General features: G+C 39.3%; 1 protein-coding gene and 1 long non-coding RNA gene across 3 annotated transcripts in view; one reads left to right on the forward strand and one right to left on the reverse strand.

Annotated features, from left to right (window-relative positions):
• NAA15 (N-alpha-acetyltransferase 15, NatA auxiliary subunit) overlaps nt 1-6849 on the forward strand; it is a 77382-nt gene extending 70533 nt beyond the window's left edge. The window contains exons 18-20 of one of the 2 annotated variants that reach the window (XM_036852924.1): nt 1280-1426; nt 2590-2687; nt 4083-6849. In XM_036852924.1, coding sequence (XP_036708819.1) covers nt 1280-1426; nt 2590-2687; nt 4083-4283 — 446 coding nt within the window. In that variant the 3' untranslated portion in view covers nt 4284-6849. The remainder of the gene's footprint in view (nt 1-1279; nt 1427-2589; nt 2688-4082) is intronic. The other variant, XM_036852925.1, reaches the window with a different exon arrangement.
• Nucleotides 6850-21802: 14953 nt separating this feature from the next.
• The window catches only part of LOC118895603, a 32866-nt gene continuing 28756 nt past the window's right edge, over nt 21803-25912 (reverse strand). The window contains exons 2-4 of the long non-coding RNA XR_005019981.1: nt 24288-24372; nt 23000-23101; nt 21803-21889 (exon numbers count right to left, since the gene is read on the reverse strand). This is a non-coding gene — a long non-coding RNA (uncharacterized LOC118895603). The remainder of the gene's footprint in view (nt 21890-22999; nt 23102-24287; nt 24373-25912) is intronic.

A 25912-nucleotide genomic window follows, 5' to 3' on the forward strand; every position in this document is an offset into this window, starting at 1 on the left:
TGTTCAACCAACAAAGGGCATATATCAATCAATTATTCAGTTACTAATTATGCGTAGAATATTTCACTTGGATGTTCGCTATTCAAGAGTTCAGTGTTCTTTAAACTTAGGGTAATGATCCATTAGTGAGACAACGAAAGAAGTTTAGTGGGTCATTTTCAGCACTTGAAAACCTAAAATAGAAATAGAGTGGAAGATCCAAGCACGTGTTGCACAAATGAAGGGTCAGTGTTCTGTGAAACTTTCATTTCCCATAATAAGGTATGTATATAGGATACATGTTCATCAGAGTACAGATACTTAGTTGTAGTCAGAGTTTGAAAGCCACGACAGTAGTTCCTAATCATAAGGGAAAATCTATTTATCTTTTCTTCAGTCTATGACAAAAGTAGTACCTACAGTTTATGGAATACCTATTACATCATTAGCTATTTTGTTCGTAGCTTTTCCTTACTGTGATCCTTCTGGGTTAGATATCACCTCAGTTTCACCGATCAAGAAAGAGGTTCAGAGAGGTTATGATTTGTCCAAGCCTAGATTCATACCCAGGTCTGTCTGGCTCAAAGCTCCAGACTGTCTCTCTATACCAAAATAATAATGAAACAAAGCTAAACTAGGATTCAACCCAGAGAGGTTGGGGGCCAGTTTTTCCATCTCTGAATGCCAAAGCCTGGGAGTATGATGAATACAGTGTATTCATTACAGGAAAATACTTCGGTGGTCCTTCGGAATTTATTATACAATGATAGCTCAATTCACATAATCACTGAAAATAAAGGTCAATGACCACTTTTTTTAATTGATAAATTTGAAATGGCTTACTTGGGTATAGAAGAAGATGGAGAGGGTGAGGAAAATTCTGTTGTCTTCTACACTACATATTTGCTGTGACACTACTTACCAGGTAGGTGCCATCAAGCCCCTATTTTATAAACTCCCTTTACAGTTGAGGGGGGCAGCTGCTAGGGGCTTAGAAGGCTGTGGTACGTCGTCTTTCAGCATCTATATTGTTTTCAATATAGAATTCTTTTCTGGAAATGAATCATCTGTCAATGAAATGTCTTTGATAGCCTTTAGAAAATCATTAGACTATTCTGCTGATACCCATTCTTTAAATTTATATAGATTAGCTCTTTAAATGTTGACTTGTCAGTAGGTTTATCTAGTCTTTGTATATAATTGCTTTGTTTCATTGGCCTCATCAGGTAGATAATTTTTTAATTCCTACTAACTTTATCAGTATCTAACTGCTAATAGAGTTTGTTTTAAATTTGTTCAGCAGTGTGTGAAAGTAAAGATTTACCTGGTACAGTTAGAACAGTATTAAAACAAGAAATGAATCGTCTTTTTGGAGCAACGAATCCAAAGAATTTTAACGAAACTTTTCTGAAAAGGAATTCTGATTCATTGCCACACCGATTATCAGGTAATCACTTTATTTTGTCCTTATCTTAGACTCTAAAACAACTTCAGTTTTTATTATGATGGATCAATGACAAGGTTACACATTTTTTGCGTGGAAGAGGCAAATGCGTACATGTCACATTTTATTCCCATGAAAACAGGCAGCTTAAATATGCCTCATAAATTTTTAAATTTCTTAGATAAAATTTTTACTATGAATCAAGACCAGTAGTTTCTCCTGGTTCTGCATCGGCATTACAAAGAAGCAAGTATAAACTGAATTTAGCTATCTGTTACATACAGTCAGGGAGGAGCTTTCCGTTTATTTTCTTTCTCTCATCAACATGCTCTTAAAATTCACTTGGATACAACCCATCACCTTTCATTTCTGATGCTATATAAGATACCAAACTTGACAGTGCTACACACCTGAAACCATCTCACGAGCAAGGATCATTTGGCAAGGGTCTGTGCTAATGAGCCAGAGTCTGGACTTGATGGGACTGCATGGGTAGTGCTTTAGTAGTGTGCTTTTAAAATACCTGGCTAAGAAGCCCAGCAGCTTTGTATATGCCTTTGTGGAATTCTGAATTCAGTTTTTTTGGCTCGTGCCATCAAGGTTGGGTATCTCCCACACCCCTACCCCTCAAACACACAGACACACACACAGACACACACAGACACACACACACAGACACACACACACACACACTGAAGTATTCTCCTCAACCCCAAATTATGCTCATTTTAGAAAGAAGAAAACTATCCATGGTCCCACCACACAAAGACAACTATTATTAGAATATTTGTATTTCTTCATAGTCTCTCTTACCTTAATCATTCTCCTAGTTTGGACACTTCGACTGTTTCTGGTCTACTCTCTCAGGATTTTTTTTTTAATAACAATATTTCAAATGGTTATTCCCATTTTTCTAATAAAGTGCCACACTCTGTGTGCACATGTACCTTGCTTTTTTTTTTTTTTTTTTTTTTTTTTTTGGCCACATCACACGGCATGTGGGATCTTAGTTCCCCAACCAGGGATTGAACCCGCGCCCCCTGCAATGGAAGCGCAGAATCTTAACTACAGGACCCCTACCTTGCATTTTATAGTTGAATGGATAGAAGATAACATGCTGGTTTTATCTTGAAATAAAACACGTTTCCTTTTTCCTTCTCATTTAGCTGCCAAAATGGTCTATTATTTAGATCCTTCTAGTCAGAAGCGAGCTGTAGAGCTGGCAACGACACTTGATGAATCCCTCACTAGCAGAAACCTCCAGGTAAAGACCTTTTCATAATCTCTCTGTAAGAGTACTGGACTACTTTTTTTTTTTTTTTCCCGGACTACTTTTTGTTTCTCTTTTCACCAAGAGAATAATTTTCACCAAATAGTTTTTTTGTTATTTATGCATACTGTTCTCCAAACTATTATGAATCCATCTCAGAAACTGAGCTTCTCTTAAATTTATTTAAGATTGTATATGTGTGCACACACATACAGCAGGCTACTGGGCATACAGTAACTAGTTTCACATCTAGTTGAATAATAAGAATAATCATTTTGAATAATATTTTTAAGAACTTTGTTTTGGTAAAGTTATACACACTAACTTAGTTAATTAATTTTGGATCTCAGTTCATATCTATACATTTCTGAGCAAGCAGTGGTTTTAGTGACGATTCTGACGTATTTAAGATATATTTACCAGGGATTAAATTAAAATGCTCATTTTACAGCTTGCAGTATACATGTAATTACGTAGAGTAAAAGATAATATGGATGTGTTGCAAAATACAGATTCTACTTTTGGCTGAAAACGAAGAACAGCTACTTTGTGTGATATTTGGCCAGATAAAAAAGCACTTGCTGAAAGACAGTTTAATATATTCCTTTAATAGCAAATGAAGTAAATATGTTTAAGAAAGAAAGTTTTTACTTCTCGGATGCTAATTAACGCGTCATTTAGATTAGAACCTTTCTAGGCTGTCAAAGTTTGTGGGGTACTATAATATATCCAGAAACTGTGTAGTATTTTCCAAGTGAAAAGGTAAAGGAAGAAAACTTGAGAAATGCAAGTCAACATGAATCATTTAAAAATATAAGCAGACCTACGTAAAGGTTTGATTGAAAGAATTATCAGTTTTCATGAACAAATTTTTCTTGCATGTATACCCTTTGTGTTTCTGAGACTCTCTTCCCTGCTTCGTCATTGGACATACCTTACGGTTCTCTTTAATTTGAATACAGGGTTGAAAAACAATGTTTGATTTTGCCAACTGGCTCCAAGCCTCTGAAAAGTTTAAAGTAATTGACAATGGCATGTAAATGTCAACATTTATACACAGAGCCAGGTAGGCTGAGGCAAGGTTGCCAGCGGTTACTTGCTGAGAGTGAGTGTCTTTAGATGTAGCACCCCACACACCTTGCTTGTCCCACCTTAGTCCTGGCCCTGTTTAGACATCCATCCTTTTGTATGAACCCTGCAGTTCTGAAGAAACTAATTCTAATGGAAGGCAGAGCGGGAGTAAATGCTTTTGTGTATCTTAAATATGTACGTTCGCCTCTTATTTTGGAAATCTTTTGATAATGAAATGTCTCATAAATTCACAGTAAAATCTCTCTCTCTCTCTTTTTTTTTTGACAAGTTATAACATGACCTTTTTTCTTTCTTTAGACATGTATGGAGGTATTAGAAGCCTTGTGTGATGGTAGCCTAGGAGACTGTAAAGAAGCTGCTGAAGTTTACAGAGCAAATTGTCATAAGCTTTTCCCTTACGCTTTGGCTTTCATGCCTCCTGGATATGAAGAGGATATGAAGATCACAGTTAACGGAGATAGTTCTGCAGAAACTGAAGAACTGGCCAATGAAATTTGAACATCATTAAACAAGCAAATGGAATGACTTTGGACCATATCTAGTGTATAATATTTTTGTCACGCACCTGCTGCATTGCTCTAACTTACACACAATGAGAAGAGTAAATGTTCTTGCCTTCAAATAGTGTTTTACGTTTTTTATCCTGCTGAAAAGTATATATAAAATATCTAACATATTACAGGATATAGGTTCAGTTTCTTAAAAAATTAAAAGCTGCTAAAATTGAGGGGTTAAAAAAAGATACCTTATCCTATTCCTACCTACCCACCCATGTTTTTAAACTAATTTATATAAAATCTGGAGGCCGTTACAGCTAACAAGCAGGTGTGTGGCAGAAATATTACTTTAAATCTGTCTTGTGAGATTTCACTATATCTCAGACAGCAGAGATGCTGTTTTGTAGCACTGGATTCTTTCACTGAGCACAAAGAGGTGTTGGGGCTTGTAGCGTCTGACTGATTTTGTTACAAGGTTGATTCTGACCATAGGAAGTATGCAGTGTGAATCGCCATTTACAGAGAAGCCTGCAACAGATGCTTGATGTTGTAGAAGCTGGGACATAGAGATACCAAGCAGAATTATAAGAAACCTAGAGGGTGTTCAATACGCTTGTGTTTCCAAAATTCACTGTACATGATCAGTTTGGTGTTCTTGTACCACAGTTTTTAACTGGAGGAACCAGTTGGAACAATCTCAATTCTAACTAAAACTTGAAGAACTAAAATAACAATGCAAACCTTTCAGCATTGTTTTGGCCAAACTTGTTAAAACTGTAATGCAAGAACCAAATGCACTGTGATGTGGCACCAACTAATTAGCAAGCATGAACTTTTTCACCCAAGAGTGAAAAAAGACAACCTACCATGGCTTGGAGTTAAAGAGCAGAACTCCTGACTACCATTCTGTGACCGATCAAGAGACTAACAGTTAAAAACCTCAGCAGGCCTTGTTCACGACATGCAGAAAAAAAGTGCTGCAGTTTAGATACCTCTGGAATTTTTCCACAGTGTCACAGGTTTGTAATACTTGAAGCCCTACATTTCTAAGAATATATTTCTTGCTCAGTTGTTTCAGGCAAGCCCAAGACTTTGTAATTTTTAAAGGGCCCAAGATTTTTTTTTTTCAATAACAGACCAGCTTCTTTTTCCTGCAGTTACAGATGTAATTTCCGTTTTGTTGTCAAACATAAGGTACCAAATATGATGCAATAAATTGTTTTGAAAAACAGTTGTGTGAATATTTCAACTAATATGTGTTGGGCTTCTGTGAAAATACACAGGTGGAAACAGAGGTGCAAGCCTGAGGCAGTGTAATGTGCTGTAAGGCTAGTGCAGAGGGGAGCTTTTTAGATTGGGCTTAGTGTTGGTGTCAAAAAAATTACATAATGCGAGTGTAGTGCTGTTCCTGCATTAAGATTTCATTGAGGGCTAGGATGGCAGCAGGTACTATGAATAGAATTAGTAATTTGAAAGGAAAACTGAGAACTGCTATTTTGATTGAGAAAATGAGCCTTGAAATGTTAAACCTGTACACTGAGAACTATGGCCAGAGGCTCAGCACTCTCTTGCATTTGCAAGATCTCAGCAAATAAGGAGATTAAGTACAATGAATCGATTGTATATATAACTGACCTTTTGTGGTACTTTTAGTTTATAGCAAGTATATTCTAAAGGGAATTTTCAGGAGACCTGATCCTTTTACTGATTGAACAGGTGTGCTAAACTCAACATTTCATAGTACATGACCTGCATTCCACATCCCAGTCTAACGATTTAGTGATGTAAAGACAAGTACAGACTGAACTCCAGTGCTTTGTTATGTTTTATTAACTGGCCCTGTCTCAGGAACATCTTAACAGATGGCAAAACAAAACAAAACCTTTTCCGGCTTCTCCTGTGAACGGCAACTGAAGTTCTCGTTGTCGGTGGAGGGAACACTAGTGCTCCCTCGGCCGCTGACGAGGTGTTGGGAGGAGGCACCAGCCACGTGGTAGGGGCCGCATGTGTGACTTATGTTGAAACGCTACTGTATATGGAAATGAAATTCATATATTTGTCCTGACGATGTTCAAATGATGTAAGATTGTCTTAGAATGAATATTCATAAGTACTAAGAACTCTTGATGCAGATGCCACCCATGAGGAGCTAAATTCCTAACCTGTATATTGTATTCCAACCCAATTTTACTGGAACTATTAAATAAATATTTTATTTTCTTTCAGGTTTACTCGATAGTGGATACATTGTCTGGTGTCACAGGACATTGACAAGGGTTCATTTTATGTCCAGACATCCCCCCTAAAACGTTGTACTGTACTGTCTTGCTCTGGGTAGTATCAACTGGATCATCACACATTTGCCTCATTCACTCTATTCCAAAATGATACTGTGGGGAAAACAGGGTTAGAAAAAAAAAAGTGGGAAGAAAATGCAGTGATGTTGTAATCTAAACAAGTGCCTTATGTCTATTGCTAAGAACTGGTGTTATCAACCCTTTTGAGAAGAAAGGGTCCCTTGACCTGTATTAACATAGGAGAAGTAAAGTTCTTTTTGTTTTTCTTTATATTTACTACTCTTGTCATTTCTCATTTAAAAACTAAAATCTGACTAGGTTAGTTTTTCTCAGCTTTAATTAGATAGTTGAGTCATAACATTTTCAACATTTTTCTGTATTTATTGTGCACAAGAATAAAGTGATCTAATAGCATGACTAAAAGTAGTCCCGATATTAGTGAATAGCTTTTCTGTGGGTTTCATCAAGCCCTTGTTTTTCACAGTGTTGTCTGTACTCCGTGGTATATTGCTGTTAGAGCTGTGAAACGAAAGCTGTGATTTTAAGAAGAGGCCAGAAAAGTGTGGTCTAGATTCAGGTAGGTTGTGATAAATTCAGGGAAGTCTCTCTTCTACACCATTTCTAGGAATATTTCAGTTGCCATGTGTAGCATCTGTTTGGAAAAAGTTTAAAAGTGAAGTGTTGGATTTTCTTACCAGATCACGTATATCCTTGTCTTAGTAACTACCAGCCTTAAATTTTGACGTTACTCTTAACCGAGAGAATTCAAAGGAAGACTGATCTTTCAGATGGAAGGTAGTCTTCCTCTTCTAGCTCGTGCTCCACCTCTTTCGATTACAGGCAAGGTTTCTTTATACCATTCTGCTGTCATCTGAACTTTGCTGGGTCCACTGCCAAACCTACATTAAAAACAGCCCCATGAAGTGGCTGTGCTGCCCCGTGGGGGGCTGAAACCTTAAGTTTTGTTCCAATTTTGATGGTTGGAGACCTCACAACTTGTAGCAATAAAGCATTTCTGGAAAAGGTTATTCCTCTCTGTTGAGCTGCACTTGCAGCTTTCAGTGCATCCTGCGAGGCGGATGTCGGCAGTGTGCAGGACGCTCTGGAGAAGAGTGCCGTCACTCTGATAACCAGAGGATTACCTGTTGCGCACTCTAGGTTAACCACGTGGCCTGTTTGGCGCTGCCGCCTCCGTCAGGACACGCCCCTCTTCGGGTGACGTAAACATGGGCAGAAGGGAAGGGAGGCTGTGTGTTGTAGGAGGGAGGGTCTAAGGGTTCCAGCCTCTTGGTTTATCCAGTTGGCCTCTGAAGCGATGCCATCCTGGGATTATAGCCAGAAGAAAGAAAAATTGGTACCATTTAAATTAGAATTTACTGAACTGTCAACTATAGATAAACTTGGAATTTTAATCCTCAGTGCTCTTTGTAGGGTTCTGTGTGCCAAAAGCAGAATACAGATTTTGTTTCAAGGCTTCTTGTAGCAAAAGTAAAGTTGATACTTGGCAATCTAACAAGACTGTAATATAGTTCTTACATTTTTTAATATGCATTTTTTGGTGTCTATTTTAAGGGTCTGTATTATTTCATACAAGTGGTACAGTTCTTCCTAACTGAAAAAAAAAATTGATGGTGACGAAAAAATGATGGGAAATTTCCTATCTGTGATATAAAGATTTCTGCTGTTGCTAAATGCTCAGCTGGGCCTCAATAAGTATAAATTTTTAGAAACAACATAGGAGGGAAGAGATTTTTGGAATATATTCTGGATCCCATGGCTTGCTTTCAGCTAATAATTAAATTTGCCTTCTATATTTAGTTGCCTGTGCATTGTCTAACAACCACGAAGCCTGTCTGCATACCATTCTATGGCTATCTTTCCAGTCTACCATAGTTTCCTAGTACGGAGCTTTGATAAACCTGCCACTTGTTTGCTTTGATCTGCAAGTTTATCAAATCCATTGTCTAGTGCCTGATGCCTTATCACAGCTGGTCTAGATACTGGGTTTTCTAAAGTGTTCTAAAACTCTGGTGTTTCTTAATTAATAGTGAATAACTAAGCTAACCACCTCTCATCTTTCAAACTATTTGACTTCGAGTAGTCTTACTGTTGGCTGATGCATTCCATATCTCATAGCATTGTTCATTGACCTGCTAGGATGCTTTAATTTTAGAGAAATATCTGATTGCAATGTGAAGTTAAATGATTAATGCTTTGGTTCAGACTCATGAAAATCCATTTCTAATGTGATGTATGAAATCTTAAGGATTTACACTGGGTACATTTTAGTATAAAGGTACAGTGATTAGGACAGTACGTAGTAGATATTCAAATCCTTGTTAAATTTGCTGTGAATATTAATATTGCCCTATAGATTGTAGAAAATAGCAATAAAGTACTATTAACTTTCAGGTCACCTGCAAAGGCTCATAGATTTTTTATCTATTGGTTTAGAGTATTCCCGTTTATCTTCCCCTTGTCCCTCTCTGTTGGTCTTCAGGAATTTCCTCAAAATGCCACAGATCCGTTATTTATGTTGAATGAATGTCTCGCATCTAATTTTTGTTTTTTTCCTGTAGTTTGTCAGAGGAACAGTTGTGACTGGCCTTGTAGGAAGCAGGTGACCGGAGCGCCATCCTCTACTTTCTCAGTTGCCTGTTCATTGTGGCCTTAGTTGGCAGTGAATCTACTCATCCTTCATGTCTTTAGCAACCAACCACCCAGGTAACAGTCATGTCCAGTGGAATTAAGTTACTGCAAAGATTGCCACTCCGTAGTTGTTTTTCTTTCATCTTTCAAACAGTATAAGGGGACTGGTAACACACAAACCACTTACCTGTAAGGCTCTATTTTCTGCAGCCTAGTATCTTGCCTTTTAATCGTTACAAGTAAGGAGACACTAGGTGGGGATCTGCACTGCTTATTTCTAGACACTTGACCTATATATAGCCAGTGTTCATCACAACAAAGCTGTGGTCCACAATTGATCTTCTCTACTTAGGATTGGCAGTTGAATCTTTTTAAGTCATAAACTTAATCCTGGTTGTATATTAGAATCCCAGGAGGACTATTTAAAAGCCACAAACCTCAGTGCCCAGGCCCACCTGCAAAGTTCTGATTTAAATTATCTGGAGCCAGGCCTGGACATTGGTCTTATCTTGTCTTTTCCTTCCCTTCCTTTCTCCCTTCCTCCCATCCTCCTTCTCTCCCTCTCTCCCTTTCTTCTTTCCTTACCTCTTTCTTTCAAGACTACCCCAGTGATTCTAAGGTATACTGTCTTTTTTGAGGAAGAAGTTTAAAATATTTTATAGTATTTGGTTTTTTCCTCAAAAAGCTCAAAGGGCAAGCAACTCTGTAAGTGCAAAAAGATTAACTTTCCCCTGTCTTACATTAAAGGGAAGAATTTGTATTTGAACTTTCTGTCAAAAGGTCTGTCAGGTTATTTTCAAAGTCCATGCTTTTTCCCTGCTTAGATCATGCTGCTGGGACTTCCCTGGCAGTGCAGTGGTTAAGACTCCACATTCCCAATGCAGGGGACACAGGTTCGATCCCTGGATGGGGAACAAAGATCCCTCCTGCTGCTGCTCTACTACATGAGATGCTTGTATTCAAAGAAAGAAATCACCTCTACATAGTTTTGTTAGATGTCATGGTAACTTGGCTCCACTGAAGCAATAATTGCCTTAGATGCTTGAGTTTTGCAATGGATGAATGCATGAGCACCAAAGCAAAGCACGGGGCCTGCAGGCTTTTTTTTTTTTTTTAAATCTTATTTATTATCATTTATTTTTGGCTGCATTGGGTCTTCATTGCTGTGTGTGGGCTTTCTCTAGTTGTGGCGAGCAGGGGTTACTCTTCGGGTGTGTGTGCTTCTCATTGAGGTGGCTTCTCTTGTTGCGGAGCATGGGCTCTAGGCACGCGGGCTTCAGTAGTTGTGGCACGTGGGCTCAGTAGTTGTGGCTCGCGGACTCTAGAGCACAGGGTCAGTGGTTGTGGCGCACGGGCTTAGTTTCTCCACGGCCTGTGGGATCTTCCCCGACCAGGCTTGAACCCGTTGTCCCCTGCATTGGCAGGCGGATTCTAACCACTGCGCCACCAGGGAAGCCCCCGCAGGCTTTTAAATAAGGATAGGTGGTAGGTATTAATCCCTGAAAATTCATATACATACCTAATCTCAAATCAAATACATATGGTTTTTTTTCTCCCTAAAGGACTGCATTTTCTATAAATGAGTGAATTGCTATTACAAATTTCAGATGTGAAAGGAACCCTGATTCCAGGACAGACGGAATTCAAACCAAAATGTGGCTTGTTGGTTATAGAACCTGGAAAGGAGATTTACGTGCTACAGAATTATGTATCAAATTAAAACCTAGTTTATGAGATGACATTCTGGATAGATCTCCCAAATTTATCCAGTCTAGTATTTTTCTTTAACAAAATAGGAATTGTTTTATAGACCAACCCTCAAGTCTAATCTAGTTTGTTCTTGACTGGTTAAAGATTTTGATAAATGAAAACTGGTTGATACTGTTCATTGCCAGTTTTGAGTTTATAGAACATGGATGATTTTCCTTCACCTTTGCAACCTGGAAGGTCAAAATTGTTTTAATCTCTTCACATGGAAGGCTTACTTTATGCTTTAGTTACTTTCCTCTGATCCTTGTGACTAAATGTCAAATTTCTGGCATAAACACTTTGTGGCTTGATCCAACAATAGTATGATGTAGTTTAAAACAAGCTTTTAGATCAGACAGAACTAAGTGTTTTTTTTTTTAATTAATTAATTTATTTATTTATATTTGGCTGTGTTGGGTCTTCGTTGCTGTGCGCGGGCTTTTTCTAGTTGCAGCGAGCGGGGGCTACTCTTCGTTGCGGTGCGCAGGCTTCTCATTGTGGTGGCTTCTCTTGTTGCGGAGCACGGGCTCTAGGCAGGTGGGCTCAGTAGTTGTGGCTCGCGGGCTCTAGAGCACAGGCTCAGTAGTTGTGGCACACAGGTTTCGTTGCTCCGCGGCATGTGGGATCTTCCCGGACCAGGGCTGGAACCCGTGTCTCCTTCATTGGCAGGCGGATTCTTAACCACTGCGCCACCAGGGAAGTCCCAGACAGAACTAAGTTTAAATCCTGGCTCAGGTACCTTAGGCAAGATACTAAGAATTTCTACTTCATATAGTTGTTGGAGGGATTAAGTAACATACTGTATATAAAGTGATTACCACAAAGCCTGACACATAGTGAGCATTCATTATAAATATTAGTATTTGCAAAACAATGTTTTTTGTTTACTTGTCAGTGTTCTACTTGATTATCTTTGTTTGTCTCTTGTAGTACATTGGACCAGCATACTCAGGAAATAGTTTATAATCTTTTCCTAGATACTAACAGCTCAAGTTTTGCTTTTTTTTTTTTTTCACACTAGTGTTTTACTTTACATGTACTAGCATTTTACATATTTTGCCTTTTCACACAGTAGAGAAAATGACCTCCATCATTTTGACATTCATGAAAACTTTAGTGAACTTAGCAGATTTCTTGATGCTGCTGTTTAAAATTATTTAGAAGATATGAAATAAGGCCAGTCCCAATGTCCTTCCTTCCATCCATTGAGGAGTTAGTGAATGCCTACCAGCTCCAGGAACTATGCTTCATACTGGCGATATATGACATATATGACTATATGACATAGTCCTTGCTCTCACAGTTCTCATAGGCTAGTGAAGGAGACAAGCAAATCAAGAAATGATTGCAGCAGCAATATATAAACCCCTCAGAGTCAGTACTGATTTCTGTTTGTAAGGACTAGGAAAAGCTTAACAGAGAATGTTCCTTGAGTTTGGAAAGATAAAGATGAATTTCCTATACAGACAAAAGATAGAGTGTGCCTAAAGGTACAGATACATGAAACAAGATAATGTATTCAGGAAATGTATGTAAAATATCCTCACAGAATCTGGGAAATGAGGCTGGGGCTCAGATTGAAGAGAGACTTAGATGACTTACTAAAAGACTGGATTTGGTTTTGTGTAAGCAAAGGTCAGTTATTGAAGAATTAGGGAAGGATGATAAGTGTTTGAGAGAATTCTGCTAGCACTGTGACGGTGGGAATGGGGAGCAATATTGGAGGCACAACAGCTTATCAGAAGACTCAAGCTGAGCTGGTGAGTAGTAGCTGTTACTCACTGAGTTCTTAACTATGTGCCAGGCAATGTGGTAAGCATTTTGTACCCATTAGCTCATTTAATCCTTGAAGAAACCATGATGAGGTGGGTATCATTCCCACGTAACAGAAAACTTGAGGATCATAATTTTCCTGTGGTCACATAGCTTGTAAGTGATAAAAATCCTTGTTCAAGCCCAGGTATGTCTAACAGAGTGCTTGCTTCTGATCAATATAACATCTGGTAAGAAGCAGTAAGGACAACAACAGTTCATTATGAAGACAGCCAAGTATACAAGAGATGTGAAGAAGGTAGGACCTCAACCAGCTGGCTATGTTGGAGGGAAGAGAGCGGTGCATGGAGAAGTAAAAGCTAGCAGTGATGCCCAGGGTTTTGGCATGCAACACTGTCTTTAACAGTATCATTAAACACAGTCAAGAATTGGGAAGAAGAACTTGAGGGGAAAGGAGGTCTTTTCAGACATGAATTTTAGGCATGTGTCCCATAAGATGTGTAGTAGGCAGCTAGGTATATAGGTCTGAAACTCAGAAGGGAGGTGACTTAAAAGAGTGAGCTGTGACAGAGTGAGCTAAGTCAGAAAGAGAAAAACAAATAACCGTATGCTAACACATATGTATGGAATCTAAAAATAAAAATGGTTCTGAAGAACCTAGGGGCAGGACAGGAATAAAGACGCAGACAATAGAGAATGGACTTGAGGACATGGGGAGGGGGAAGGGTAAGCTGGGAAGAAGTGAGAGAGTGTCATGGACTTATATATACACTACCAAATGTAAAATAGATACCTAGTGGGAAGCAGTCACATAGCACAGGGAGATCAGCTCGGTTCTTTGTGACCACCTAGGGGGGTGGGATAGGGAGGGTGGGAGGGAGACACAAGAGGGAGGAGATATGGGGATATATGTGTATGTATAGCTGATTCACTTTGTTTATAAAGCAGAAACTAACACACCATTGTAAGCAATTATTCTCCGGTAAAGATGTTAAAAACAAAAACAAAAATGTAGGAATAAACCTACCTAAGGAGACAAAAGACCTGTATGCAGAAAACTATAAGACACTGATGAAAGAAATTAAAGATGATACAGACAGATGGAGAGATATACCATGTTCCTGGATTGGAAGAATCAACATTGTGAAAATGACTATACTACCCAAAGCAATCTACAGATTTAGTGCTATCCCTATCAAACTACCAATGGCATTTTTCACAGAACTAGAACAAAAAATTTCACAATGTGTATGGAAACACAAAAGACCCCGAATAGCCAAAGCAATCTTGAGAAAGAAAAACGGAGCTGGAGAAATCAGGCTCCTGGACTTCAGACTATACTACAAAGCTACAGTAATCAAGACAGTATGGTACTGGCACAAAAACAGAAATATAGATCAGTGGAACAGGGTAGAAAGCCCAGAGATAAACCCACGCACATATGGTCAACCCTTAATTTTTTATTTTTTTTCAAAGGTTGATTCTGGTGGACCTAGCAGTTTTTAAATTTATTTATTTATTTATTTATACTTATGGCCGTGTTGGGTCCTTCGTTTCTGTGCGAGGGGCTTTCTCTAGTTGGCGGCAAGTGGGGGCCACTCTTCATCGCGGGTGCGCGGGGCCTCTCACTATTGCGGCCTCTCTGTTGCGGAGCACAGGCTCCAGACGTGCAGGCTCAGCAATTGTGGCTCACAGGCCTAGTCGCTCTGCGGCATGTGGGATCTTCCCAGACCAGGGCTCGAACCCGTGTCCCCTGCATTGGCAGGCAGATTCTCAACCACTGCGCCACCAGGGAAGCCCATGGTCACCTTATTTTTGATAAAGGAGGCAAGAATATACAATGGAGAAAAGACAGCCTCTTCAGTAAGTGGCGCTGGGAAAACTGGACAGCTACATGTAGAAGAATGAAATTAGAACACTCCTTAACACCATACACAAAAATAAACTCCAAATGGATTAAAGACCTAAATGTAAGACCAGACACTATAAAACTCTTAGAGGAAAACATAGGAAAAACACTCTTTGACATAAATCACAGCAAGATTCTTTTTGACCCACCTCCTAGAGAAATGGAAATAAAAACAAAAATAAACAAATGGGACCTAATGAAACTTAAAAGCTTTTGCACGTTAAGGGAAACCATAAACAAGACGAAAAGACAACCCTCAGAATGGGAGAACATATTTGCAAATGAAGCAACTGACAAAGGATTAACCTCCAAAATTTACAAGGAGCTCATGCAACTCAATATCACAAAAACAGCCCAATCTCAAAATGGGCAGGAGACCTAAATAGACATTTCTCCAAAGGAGATATACAGATTGCCAACAAACACATGATAGAATGCTCAACATCAGTAATCATTAGAGAAATGCAAATCAAAACTACAGTGAGGTATCACCTCACACCAGTCAGAATGGCCATCATCAAAAAAATCTACAAACAATAAATGCTGGAGAGGGTGTGGAGAAAAGGGAACCCTCTTGCACTGTTGGTGGGAATGTAAATTGATACAGCCACTATGGAGAACGGTATGGAGGTTCCTTAAAAAACTAACAATAGAACAACCATACGACCCAGCAATCCCACTACTGGGCATATACCCTGAGAAAACCATAATTCAAAGAGAGTCATGTACCACAATGTTCATTGCAACTCTATTTACAATAACCAGTACATGGAAGCAACCTAAGTGTCCATCGACAGATGAATGGATAAAGAAGATGTGGCACATATATACTATGGAATATTACTCAGCCATAAAAAGAAACGAAATTGAGTTATTTATAGTGAGGTGGATGGACCTAGAGACTGTCATACAGAGTGAAGTAAGTCAGAAAGAGAAAAACAAATACCATATGCTAACACATATATATGGAATATAAAAAAAGAAAAAAAAATGGTCAGAAGAACCTAGGGGCAAGACAGGAATAAAGATGCAGACCTACTAGAGAATGGACTTGAGGATACGGTGAGGGGGAAGGTTAAGCTGGGACAAAGTGAGAGAGTAGCATGGACATATATACACTACTAAATGTAAAATAGCTAGCTAGTGGGAAGCAACCGCATAGCACAGGGAGATCAGCTCGGTGCTTTGTGACCACCTAGAGGGGTGGGATAGGGAGGGTGGGAGGGAGGGAGATGCAAGAGGGAAGAGATATGGGGACATATGTATATGTATAGCTGATTCACTTTGTTATAAAGCAGAAACTAACACACCATTGTAAAGCAATTATACTCTAATAAAGATGTTAAAAAATAAAAAATAAAAAAAGATGGTGACTTACAAATACCGAGAGAAAAGGGGGTAGAGGAAGAGAAGCTAGCCAAAGAGACCAAGAGGTAGTAGTCAGAAAGCTAGGAGAAGTAGAAGATAATAGTGCTGAAGAGTCAAAATTTTTTAAGGATTGGGGTCAAAAGGTTCAAAATCAAGATGTGATCATTCACATCCATCTAGTTGGTAGCATTTTAGAAGTCTGAATGTCAGTGCTGTCAGAGATGTTGAAAAACAGCACAGGAACTCTCAGGTGTACTGTCTTTGGGAGTATAAATTGGTATAATCATTATGAGGGCAATTGGCAATATTTATTTACTAAAATCAAACGTGTGTAAACCAGCAATTCCTCTAGGATATCTATATATATCTATATATACCTGTGTATATATACATATATGTGTGTCTGTGTATATGTACATATACACAGACACACACATATATATATGCCCTGTAAACATTCTCACACATTTGCCAGAGAGACATGCAAGAATGTTCATCACAGTATTGTTTATAATAATGAAATTTGGAAATAAAATGTAACATAAACAAATAAATTATACTATATTCATTTAATGAAATGCCATACAGGTAATATAAATAAGCTAGCATTAAGTGAATCAAGGATTGCTCTCTAAAACAGTAGTGATCAAAAAAAGCAAGTTAAATGGCATTGTATTATATTTCTTACACGTAAATTTTTTAAGTGAGATAAGACTAAATATGGTTTATGGATATATTCACATAAAGTAAAAGTTTAAAAATAGGTTTGGGAATTATAAACTGTCCAGAACCACTGTCCAGAGTTCAGGACAGTGGTTCTCTTGAAAGGAGGGAGAGCCACATAGGGGATCTAGTTTTTATTTCTTAAAAAACATGTTTGAGATAAATATGGCAAAATGTTAACATTAGGTGTTTTTGTTGATTTTGGGTCTATGTGGGATACTTTGTACAAAGTTAAGAAAAAAAACCCAATTTTTGTATTCCCCATTGAAAAAGTGGGTGGACAAAAATAGACTAATACTAAGATAATACTATAACTCACTCAGAAAGTAGGGAAAAATTCAACAATTGAAACAAATGCTTCTTTGGTTTCTATACTCTCCCAGAAGGTTAAGGGTACTTCTACTGATTTATCAAGAGTGATGAGAAAAGTATGAGGGAGGGTTACCAGGATGTGTAACATAATTTTTCAGGAAGAAAAGAGGCTCAAATAATATCCAAAACGTTATTGCCCTTTGTAATTTCCAAGGTGTTTATATGTAGGTACTATTATCCTTCCTTTACAGATGGAGGTATGTTACATGACTTGCTAAAAGGTGCCCAGCTAGTAGTAGAGAGCTGGGTCAAAGGACCCATGTACGTCTTGCCCTGTGTTCCTTCTTGCATTATCAGCTGGGTGTTCAAGTTCACAAAACTAGATGTTAGAGCAGGAACTTGAACCCAGGTTTTCGTTTCAAGGCAAACTAAACTACGCTATGTTCCTGGACCACATACATTTGCTTAAAGAGCTATTACTGAAGTTAAATGCCTTGTGCTGTTTAGAACTGCCTTAGAAGAAAGAATTGTTGAAATTTTTAAAAAATGGGTATTTTCTAAACTATGCATTTTTACACAGTATTTGTTTACCCTTTTTGATATATATGACACTGCTTTATGTTTCAAACTTATCTTTTTTTCCCCATAACCTCCTGTTATGCTGGTGTTTGGATTTCCTTTTACAATGGGGAAGTGGATTTTTAAGATGGTGAAGATAAGTGTCATAAGATCATTTACCAGTTCTGTGAATTGGAAACTACCGTCGTTTATCCCTTAAGTGAAATGCAGTGTTTTGCAAAAGAGGCCACTCCAGTGGCTAAGATGCCCGTGGTAATGTGGCCAAGAGCTGTATGTTATAGACGTATTGATTATTAGAGATTGCCAGGCTGTCTTGCTAAAGTATTATAATTAAAAACCAAGATAACAGGGTCTATTCTGTACCTTACCTTTCACCCCAACTACAATATCGTACTTCAGGCCAAAGAGTGACTCTTCCTGAGTGCAGTGGGGGGGAAACATTACCATTAGTGAAAACTGTCATAAACTCACAAATACTAGTGTTTATTGGATCCTGCAGTTAGGAAGTCCTTCATAAACGTAGCAGAATTGGTTTCCACAGAGTAGTGGGAAGTGAAGCCAGGGAAATGAGGTGAGCAGTGAGTGGGAGGTGAGGACATAGAGCCTTCAAGAGAATGCCGCTTTTTCAAAAACCTTTGAATGAGACAGAAAGGGAAGATGGAGGGCAGAAACAAAAAGAAGATAAAGGGGTAAAAAGAAGGGTCATGATAGTTGAGAGATTTGAGCATGATTATAATTAGAATAAAAGGAACTTGTAGAGGAGGGAGAAAATTGATGGAGTTAGGTCCCAAAGGAGGTAGACCTTGAAAAAGACACCCTTTCTTGGAAACAAAAAGGAAGTAAGAGAATGGTGTAAGCAAATTTATAGCTGTGAGAGAAGAGGTTTATACTAGATGGTCTCAATATTTTCTGTGAAGTGGAAAGTATGCTATTTGTGAAGTACGAGGGGGTAAAAGTTAGTTTTGGGAGGGATTTGAAGAGAGAATGGAGGTAGTTTGGAATATTCAGCTGACTAAAGAAAAAAGCATTAATGAACAGTGTTAACCACTGAATTGAGTTTGGAAATCATGAGAGTATAGTGGTTTTATGATTGCTTCTAGTACCTCAGCTGAATGGCTTATAGAACCAGGCGTATTACAGGACTGACCCAGGATTGTGAGCTGGATGATGGATGGAGGAGAAAGACGAGGATGAAGGGAAGGAGGCTGAGGTGTGGGTGCCTGGCAGAATATGGCACTGTTCTAGACGTGTGTGTTGGAAGAGAGACACCAGGGAAGGAAAAATATGGAGGGGGATTGAAAGCACCGGTGAGAGAAAAGGCCCTATGACCAATTAAGAGACCCAGGCCAGATATGGAAAGACATGGGACCAAGAATAAACTGGAAGAAAAGGCAGCATCACAGGAATGAAGGCCTTGATGCGACTGTGGGTCAGGCATACTGAGGACACCATCTGTGGATGGAAGGATAAGGGTATTGAAATCACTCAGAACTACTCCATAATAAAGCAGAGAGTGTGGCAGTGGCCCTGGAACCGTGATGCTTGGGTGTTTAACAGACCATCCACACGAATATTGAAATCGCCTAGGAAATGGTGAAATGAATTGGGGTTTAAAGGAATAAAATGATCCAGGTATAATGTTACTGTGGAGAACGGTCTGGAGATAAACGGCTGTTAGGGACAAAGCAAGGTAAAGGGTGACAAAATCGGATGGAATAAACCTCAAAGGAATGAAAGTTTTTACAGGAGAGTGAGGTGCTTTAGACGAGGCTACAGGACAAAAAAGGGTAATACCAATTCTGAGCCTCGTGGGACATACAGTTTGAGGAAACTGCAAAGGCAGTAGTGTCTTTGAGAAAGGAGTCGAGGACATCCATCAGAAAAGCCGTAAATGTGTCGGTGAGTTTGTTTATAGTGGGATAGGTGGCCAAGGCCCACGCTGGAAAGGGCTAAGGGAGGATTTTTGTGGGAAGAGTAGAGCTGAGGGGTCAAGAGGGCGTGCTGTCAGGTGCACAGCAGTCTGGAGCTGGAGGCGAGAGGTGAGCGGTAGCTGATCGCTGGGTGAGGAGGCTGCCTTCTGAGCAGGGACCAGGAATGAAAAATTCGGATGGAACTGTACTTTCTCGGCGTTTTGTCGAGTTGTTTTTTGTTTGTTTTGTTTTGTTTTTGTTTTTGCCTGTGTGGGGTCCTCGTTTCTGTGCGAGGGTTTTCTCCAGTTGCGGCAAGTGGGGGCCACTCTTCATCGCGGTGCGCGGGCCTCTCACTATCGCGGCCTCTCTTGTTGCGGAGCACAGACTCCAGACGCGCAGGCTCAGTAGTTGTGGCACACGGGCCTAGTTGCTCCGCGGCATGTGGGATCTTCCCAGACCAGGGCTCGAACCCGTGTCCCCTGCATTGGCAGGCAGACTCTCAACCACTGCGCCACCAGGGAAGCCCTGTCTAGTTGTTTTGACCCTGGTTAACCGAGGGTCCCAGCAGTGTTGAACCTTGTCTCTGTAGGAGTGTTTCTAGGTCCCGGTGGGGTGGTTATTGCTGGATCCTTGCGGGGGCTACCGTGCAGAAGGATGCGTGTGGTAGTGTTTGGCCTGGTCTCTGCTGGACTTCCTTATGGTTTAAAACAAGCAGCCGTGGATTTGCCACACCCTGGCAGGCATGCAGCAGACATCCCAGAGGACAGAACCCTAGGACTTTCTCTATGGACTGCACCCTCTTTAGTATAAGGGTCATTATCTGTGCTTTACATAAGATGCAATCCCTTTTTTCCTGCTTTTGAGAAAGACTTCATTCGCCAGTCTTTTGGAGGGAGTATGATATAGTGGAAAAAAGCATGGACTCTCATAAAAGTCTTATTGAAGACTATCTGCCAGGCACTGTGCCAGGTTCTGGGAATTCAGTGACGAATATGACATGATTCTTGCCTGTAAGATCTTTACAGCTTAGTAGAAGGAGAAACAAAGATAAATATATTCAATGACAAATGAGGGGTGCCTTGATAGATGCATAGGTGAAAAAGAGTGGGAGCTCAAGGGAGCAACAGTGAGTGAGTTCTGCCAGCTTGAGGTGGAGTGAGAAGGCGGCGAGTATCCTTCCCAGTTTTCTCTGCTCATCTTCCTTCCATTCTGGGTGCATGTCTGTTTTCATCATTAGTTTTCTTCATTCATTAGTACCATCATATCTTGCCTAAACTAATCTATTCTCCATACTGCAGCCAGAATATTATTTCTAAATTACAAATCTAATTCCTTGGCTTAGAATCCTTCAACAGCTTCCTGTTGCTTCTAGAATGAAACAGTTTACAGGCCACTGCAGAGTCTCATCTTCCTGACCTCCCTAAACCTCAGTATTTCATCACTTTTCTTCCCTTACTCATTGCTTTCATGTTAGATAAACTTCTTCCCCGCTGTGGTCCCTAAACCCCCAACTGCCCCCTGGTGCTCTTTTGAGCTAACACAGTTTCTGAATGGGCACACCTCAGAGCTACTGTAGGTCCACCTCCAGACCACCGCAATAGAGTATCACAATAAAGCAAGTCACACACATTTTTTGGCTTCCCAGTGCATATAATAGTTATGTTTACACTATGCTGAAGTCTGTTAAGTGTACAATAAATTGCATTAGGTCTAAAAAAACAATGTATATATCTTAATTTTAAAATACTTTATTGCTAAAATAGGCGAACCGTTATCTGAGCCTTCAGCAAGTCATAATCTTTTTGCAATAGTAACGTCAAAGATCACGGATCGCAGATCAGCATAACAAATGTAATAATAATGAAAAAGTTTGAAATATTGGGAGAATTGCCAAAATGTGACACAGACATGAAGTGAGCAAATGCTGTCGAAAAAATGGTGCCGACAGACTAGCTTGCTCGACGCAGGGTTGCCACGAGCCTTCAGTTTGGAAACATAATTTCTGCAGAGAGCAATAAAGCGAAGCGAGGCGAAACAGGGTATGCCTGTACTCCTGCTCTCATCGCACCCACTGCATTGTATTGAAATGCCTAGTTGTTTGTTTCCCTGACTTGACTAATCTCCTCAGGGCAGGGATCAAGTTGTTTGTTTTATGTTTGTTTTGCTTGGGGTGTGTGTGTGTGTCACACAGAAGAGCCTTGAGCGTGAAGGGGTCAGAGAATACACGGTCACCTGCCTTGTACTTACAGCGGCAGTATAACCACACTACGGCAGTCACAGTCACACCCTTAGGAAGGAAGTTTAATTGGCTGGGGCCTTCTGTACGTTCCTTGAGTAGCTACATGAAAGAGAAGTTGAACACTGTCAAGAATATTTCAACAATATACTACTCAGTATTCAACAACTAGATGGCAATGTTGTTTCTTCTACGTCTAAGTGGAGAAGTTCATTAAAGTTAAATCTTCTCTGTCAATGAATGGTCTGTTTTTACATTATTGCATGAGGTAGTAACAGGACTGTTTATTCCATTATCTACTTATATTCTGAGTTTAAATATTCCTTAGTATTTATTCCCTAATAAAGTTGAGCAATTTCAGTCTATAGAAATAAAATATCGTACACCATTTTATTTCACCATTTAACTATAATAGTTTATACCTAATCATATAAGTGTTTTTGTCTTTTTCGTCATGATTATCTTATCTGGTTCAGAAATTAAAACACACACACACACAGATCTCATTAAAATGTTACACTAATCTTTTACTCAGATTTGACATAAAATGGTATAAAAGATGAAGTTGGTGGTCCTCCAATGGAAGTGTATCTCTTAAAAACAGTTTTATTGAGGTATAGTTTACATACAGTAAACAGTAAACTCCTCATATTTAAAACGTACAACTGACACATGTACACACCCATGAAATCATCACCACAAAGTAATAAACATATATCCATTACCCCAGAAGGTTTTCTCAGGGCCTTCTGTCATCCTTCCCTGCTCCCCTTCCCAGCCCCCAGCCTCAGCTTTCTTTATCTATAAATTAGTTTGCATTTTCTAGACTTTTATATAAAAGAGATCATCATGCAGTATTTACTTTTTTAACCTGGTTTCTTTCACTCAGCGTAATTATCTTGTGAATCACCTGTGTTGTTGCATGTATCAGTGGCTAATTCCTTTTTAGTGGTGAGTAATATCCCCCTAGAGATGCTCTGGGAAAAACAACTTTGAGCTTTCTCCTGTTAGAAGAAGAAACTGTCATGAAGCCTTGGGACTTCCATTTTTTAAACATTTAAATGAACCTTTCGGACCAAAAGAGTCTGATATGAATCTACATTAATATTGTGCCTTTTGTGCTCTTTCACTGTAGCTCATGAAAATCTCAGGGTTAGCTTTACTAATCGCGTGGTCAAGAGGACCGCACTGGCAGCTTATTGAAAATATTACCTTTGAAAGAAAAAAGAAAGGGCCACTTGCGTTGTCGTACAGTGTCTTTCCCAGGTGTCAGCACATCATAATTAAAAAACTGGAAATCTGCTGTCCATTAATCTATGAACAAACAAGTTAACAACTAGGCTATTCACAGTTCTGCAAACATTCCTAATGCTTTCCCATGCCAAGTCTTTTTTCATACTTTTCACTCTTGCTGAAATGTTCTTTCCTCAATTACCAGCTGAGCAAATTCTGCCCATTCTTTTAAGGTTTTTCTCAGCTGAGTTGAATTTCTTCCTTCTCTGATCTTTCATAGCACATTCCATCTTTCTTTTATTCACCTTTATATGTAGTATTAACTTAAACTTTTTTGAGTATCTATCTTATTTTTATACTATTACAAGCTCTTTAAGGGCAGAAATCATGTTTATTCATCTGTAAATCCCTCAAAGTGTAGACTGAATACCCGGTACCTAGTTGGTACTCAATAAATAGTTGCGTGAGTGAATATATCTACCAATAAGCTGGAAAGTCATAAGTAGTTCCGTTATTAGCCTGCTTGAGAATACTGCTCAGATTCCAAAGGGAGCATCCATTGAACACTTAAATACATTTGGAGCCATGTGAGCTTTATACAACATTCCTCACCAACATTAAAAATAGTGAATTGTTGCCATGATACTGTATTCCACCATGTTCCAGGCTTGTGGTCTAAGCATTAGAACGGGCACTTTTGATACGGCAGGGACATCTAAGATGAAAAAAGAAATTCATCCAACATAAGGTGATTCTTCATAGTTGCACACAACATCTGTTGTTGACAGCAAGCATAGTCTATCTTGCTCTTACCTTAGCTATCTGATTTTCCACAACTGCCCTGGTCAAAACTCCCAGCAAACTGACTCACACACCAAGCTTTAAAACTGAAGCTTTTCCTTGTTCCATTCTTCCAGCATGGAATTCGCCATGCAATTCCTGTTCCTTTCAAGCACAGCGTATTTCTCACTTTCTCTGTGATGCATCCCTGACCACTTTAACCCACAGTGATGCTTCCCTCCTGGAAATTCAGCTTTAACCGTCCTTTCTCTACTCATATCAGAACATCTGATATTTGTGTCAGCTCAAACTTATTTAGTTCTTGATTATTTGACATTTTTATTTATAGAGATCTTTTCTCCCAAACTGGATTGGGACCTGGGACCATGGATTTTACTTTGTTATGTCCCTCACTACCCCAACCATAAAGCCGTGCACAAAGGAAATGCTCACTGAATATTTACTAAGTGGATGAATTTTATCTCACCTGGAAATGCAATAATTGTGAAGACATTATATATGCCCCTAACTTGATTAGCAAAAGTTGGACGATTTTCATCATCAAAATCAACCTGCAAAAGACAGACCAAAAAAAAAAAATTTATTTCCATATGACCTGTAGTGGTTATGAGTTTGCATATGACCAGCTAGTGGATTGCTTAAGTAGTGGCATATAATGGTAGACAGCAGGGTTGGGCCTGAGATACATGGTTAGGCCTGCCAATACATGATTGGCCGCTAAACACAGGTTTAGGAACTCTGTTTTAAAAGCTTATCCACTGGTAATAAAGCTCTGAGAGATCAGTTTACGTAAACCGCTGAATAAATGAGACTGCCAGCTTAAATGTATAACTTACCATGAGAAAGGTCATCATACAGGATGACCAATCCACTTTAAACCAGTCATAGGTTAAAAGCTGGCTCAGTGAGCCAGAAGAAGAAACCAGAAGGTGCTCAAAAGAGATTACTTGTCATTTCAACTTGCACTTGGGGTTATAGGAACCTTACTGCTAGAGCTTAGCACCTGTGAAGTCTAACAGTTCATGTGAGGTTAGAAATTAGGTAAATTATAAAAGAAAAAGCTAATGCTTTTTAGCATTTGCCAAAAAACCAAGCATACCATGGGCCGAGATTAAATCAATAGTGTAGGTACTGCTCTAAACCAGGTATTTAATTGATAAGACCCCATTCCTACTTGCAGTAACTGTATGCCATGAGCTGTGGATTATATAACCTAGAGGAAACGCAGCACTTGCCAAGTGGTAGTATCAGCAGCATACGTCGTGTTTCTGTATTCTGCAAGGTAGAGGTGGCACTTGTTGTTTTTTTCATTTTGAATGTCGTAGTTGTGAGAGAAATTCAGAGGCCACTGGTTAGGTCCAGTGAAAATTTCAGCAATACATGGTCATAGGATCTTTTCAAAATACGCACTTTTACTATTGTTTTCAAATCCTTTAGACAACCCTAATTCTTCTGTTATGCGATAGCCATTGCTTAGAAATGGTCAAATTTGATAACTGAGTTAAAACCTCAAGGGCCAGATGTACTACATGACAGGGTTCTGAAAGATTAATCCAGTATGATACGGAAGCGCTCAAAATTCTATTTTGAGGACTGTAAGAACAGAGGGAGAGTCAACAAAGTCCTTAAGGACAAGCAGAGCTTCTGGACAGTTCTGAGAGTCCTTCTAAAGTTGCTATTATAAGTTTACAGTGGCATCAATTAATCGATCTCTAGGAGTTCTGAGGCAGCCATCTATTATTCTGTGTGTCTACTACTCTCTCCTCGTGGGAAAACTGTTCCTTCCTTGATTCTGTCATCTCGTTCTAATGGAAGCTACTGACTCAAGTACCTTGTCTAGTTATACGTGATTGGTCCGTGAGTGAACACCTGATCTAAGCTAGGTCCGAGCCCTCCCTTGGGATTTTCTGAACGCTAATAAGTGGAAAAAGTAACTTTCTAGGAACCATAGGATATGATGCTTGAGACTCTTTCTTGTCATGTGGAGAAAACCAGTACATTGAGAGAAGCAGAAAAGCCAGGGTGAATCCCAGCAGCAGGAGGCTGTCGTTCCAGCTGTCCTGGAGCCCCAGCTGTACTCTTGCCCTTCCT

This window comes from Balaenoptera musculus, chromosome 5 (genome assembly GCF_009873245.2).
Source record: "Balaenoptera musculus isolate JJ_BM4_2016_0621 chromosome 5, mBalMus1.pri.v3, whole genome shotgun sequence".
NCBI lineage: Eukaryota > Metazoa > Chordata > Mammalia > Artiodactyla > Balaenopteridae > Balaenoptera > Balaenoptera musculus.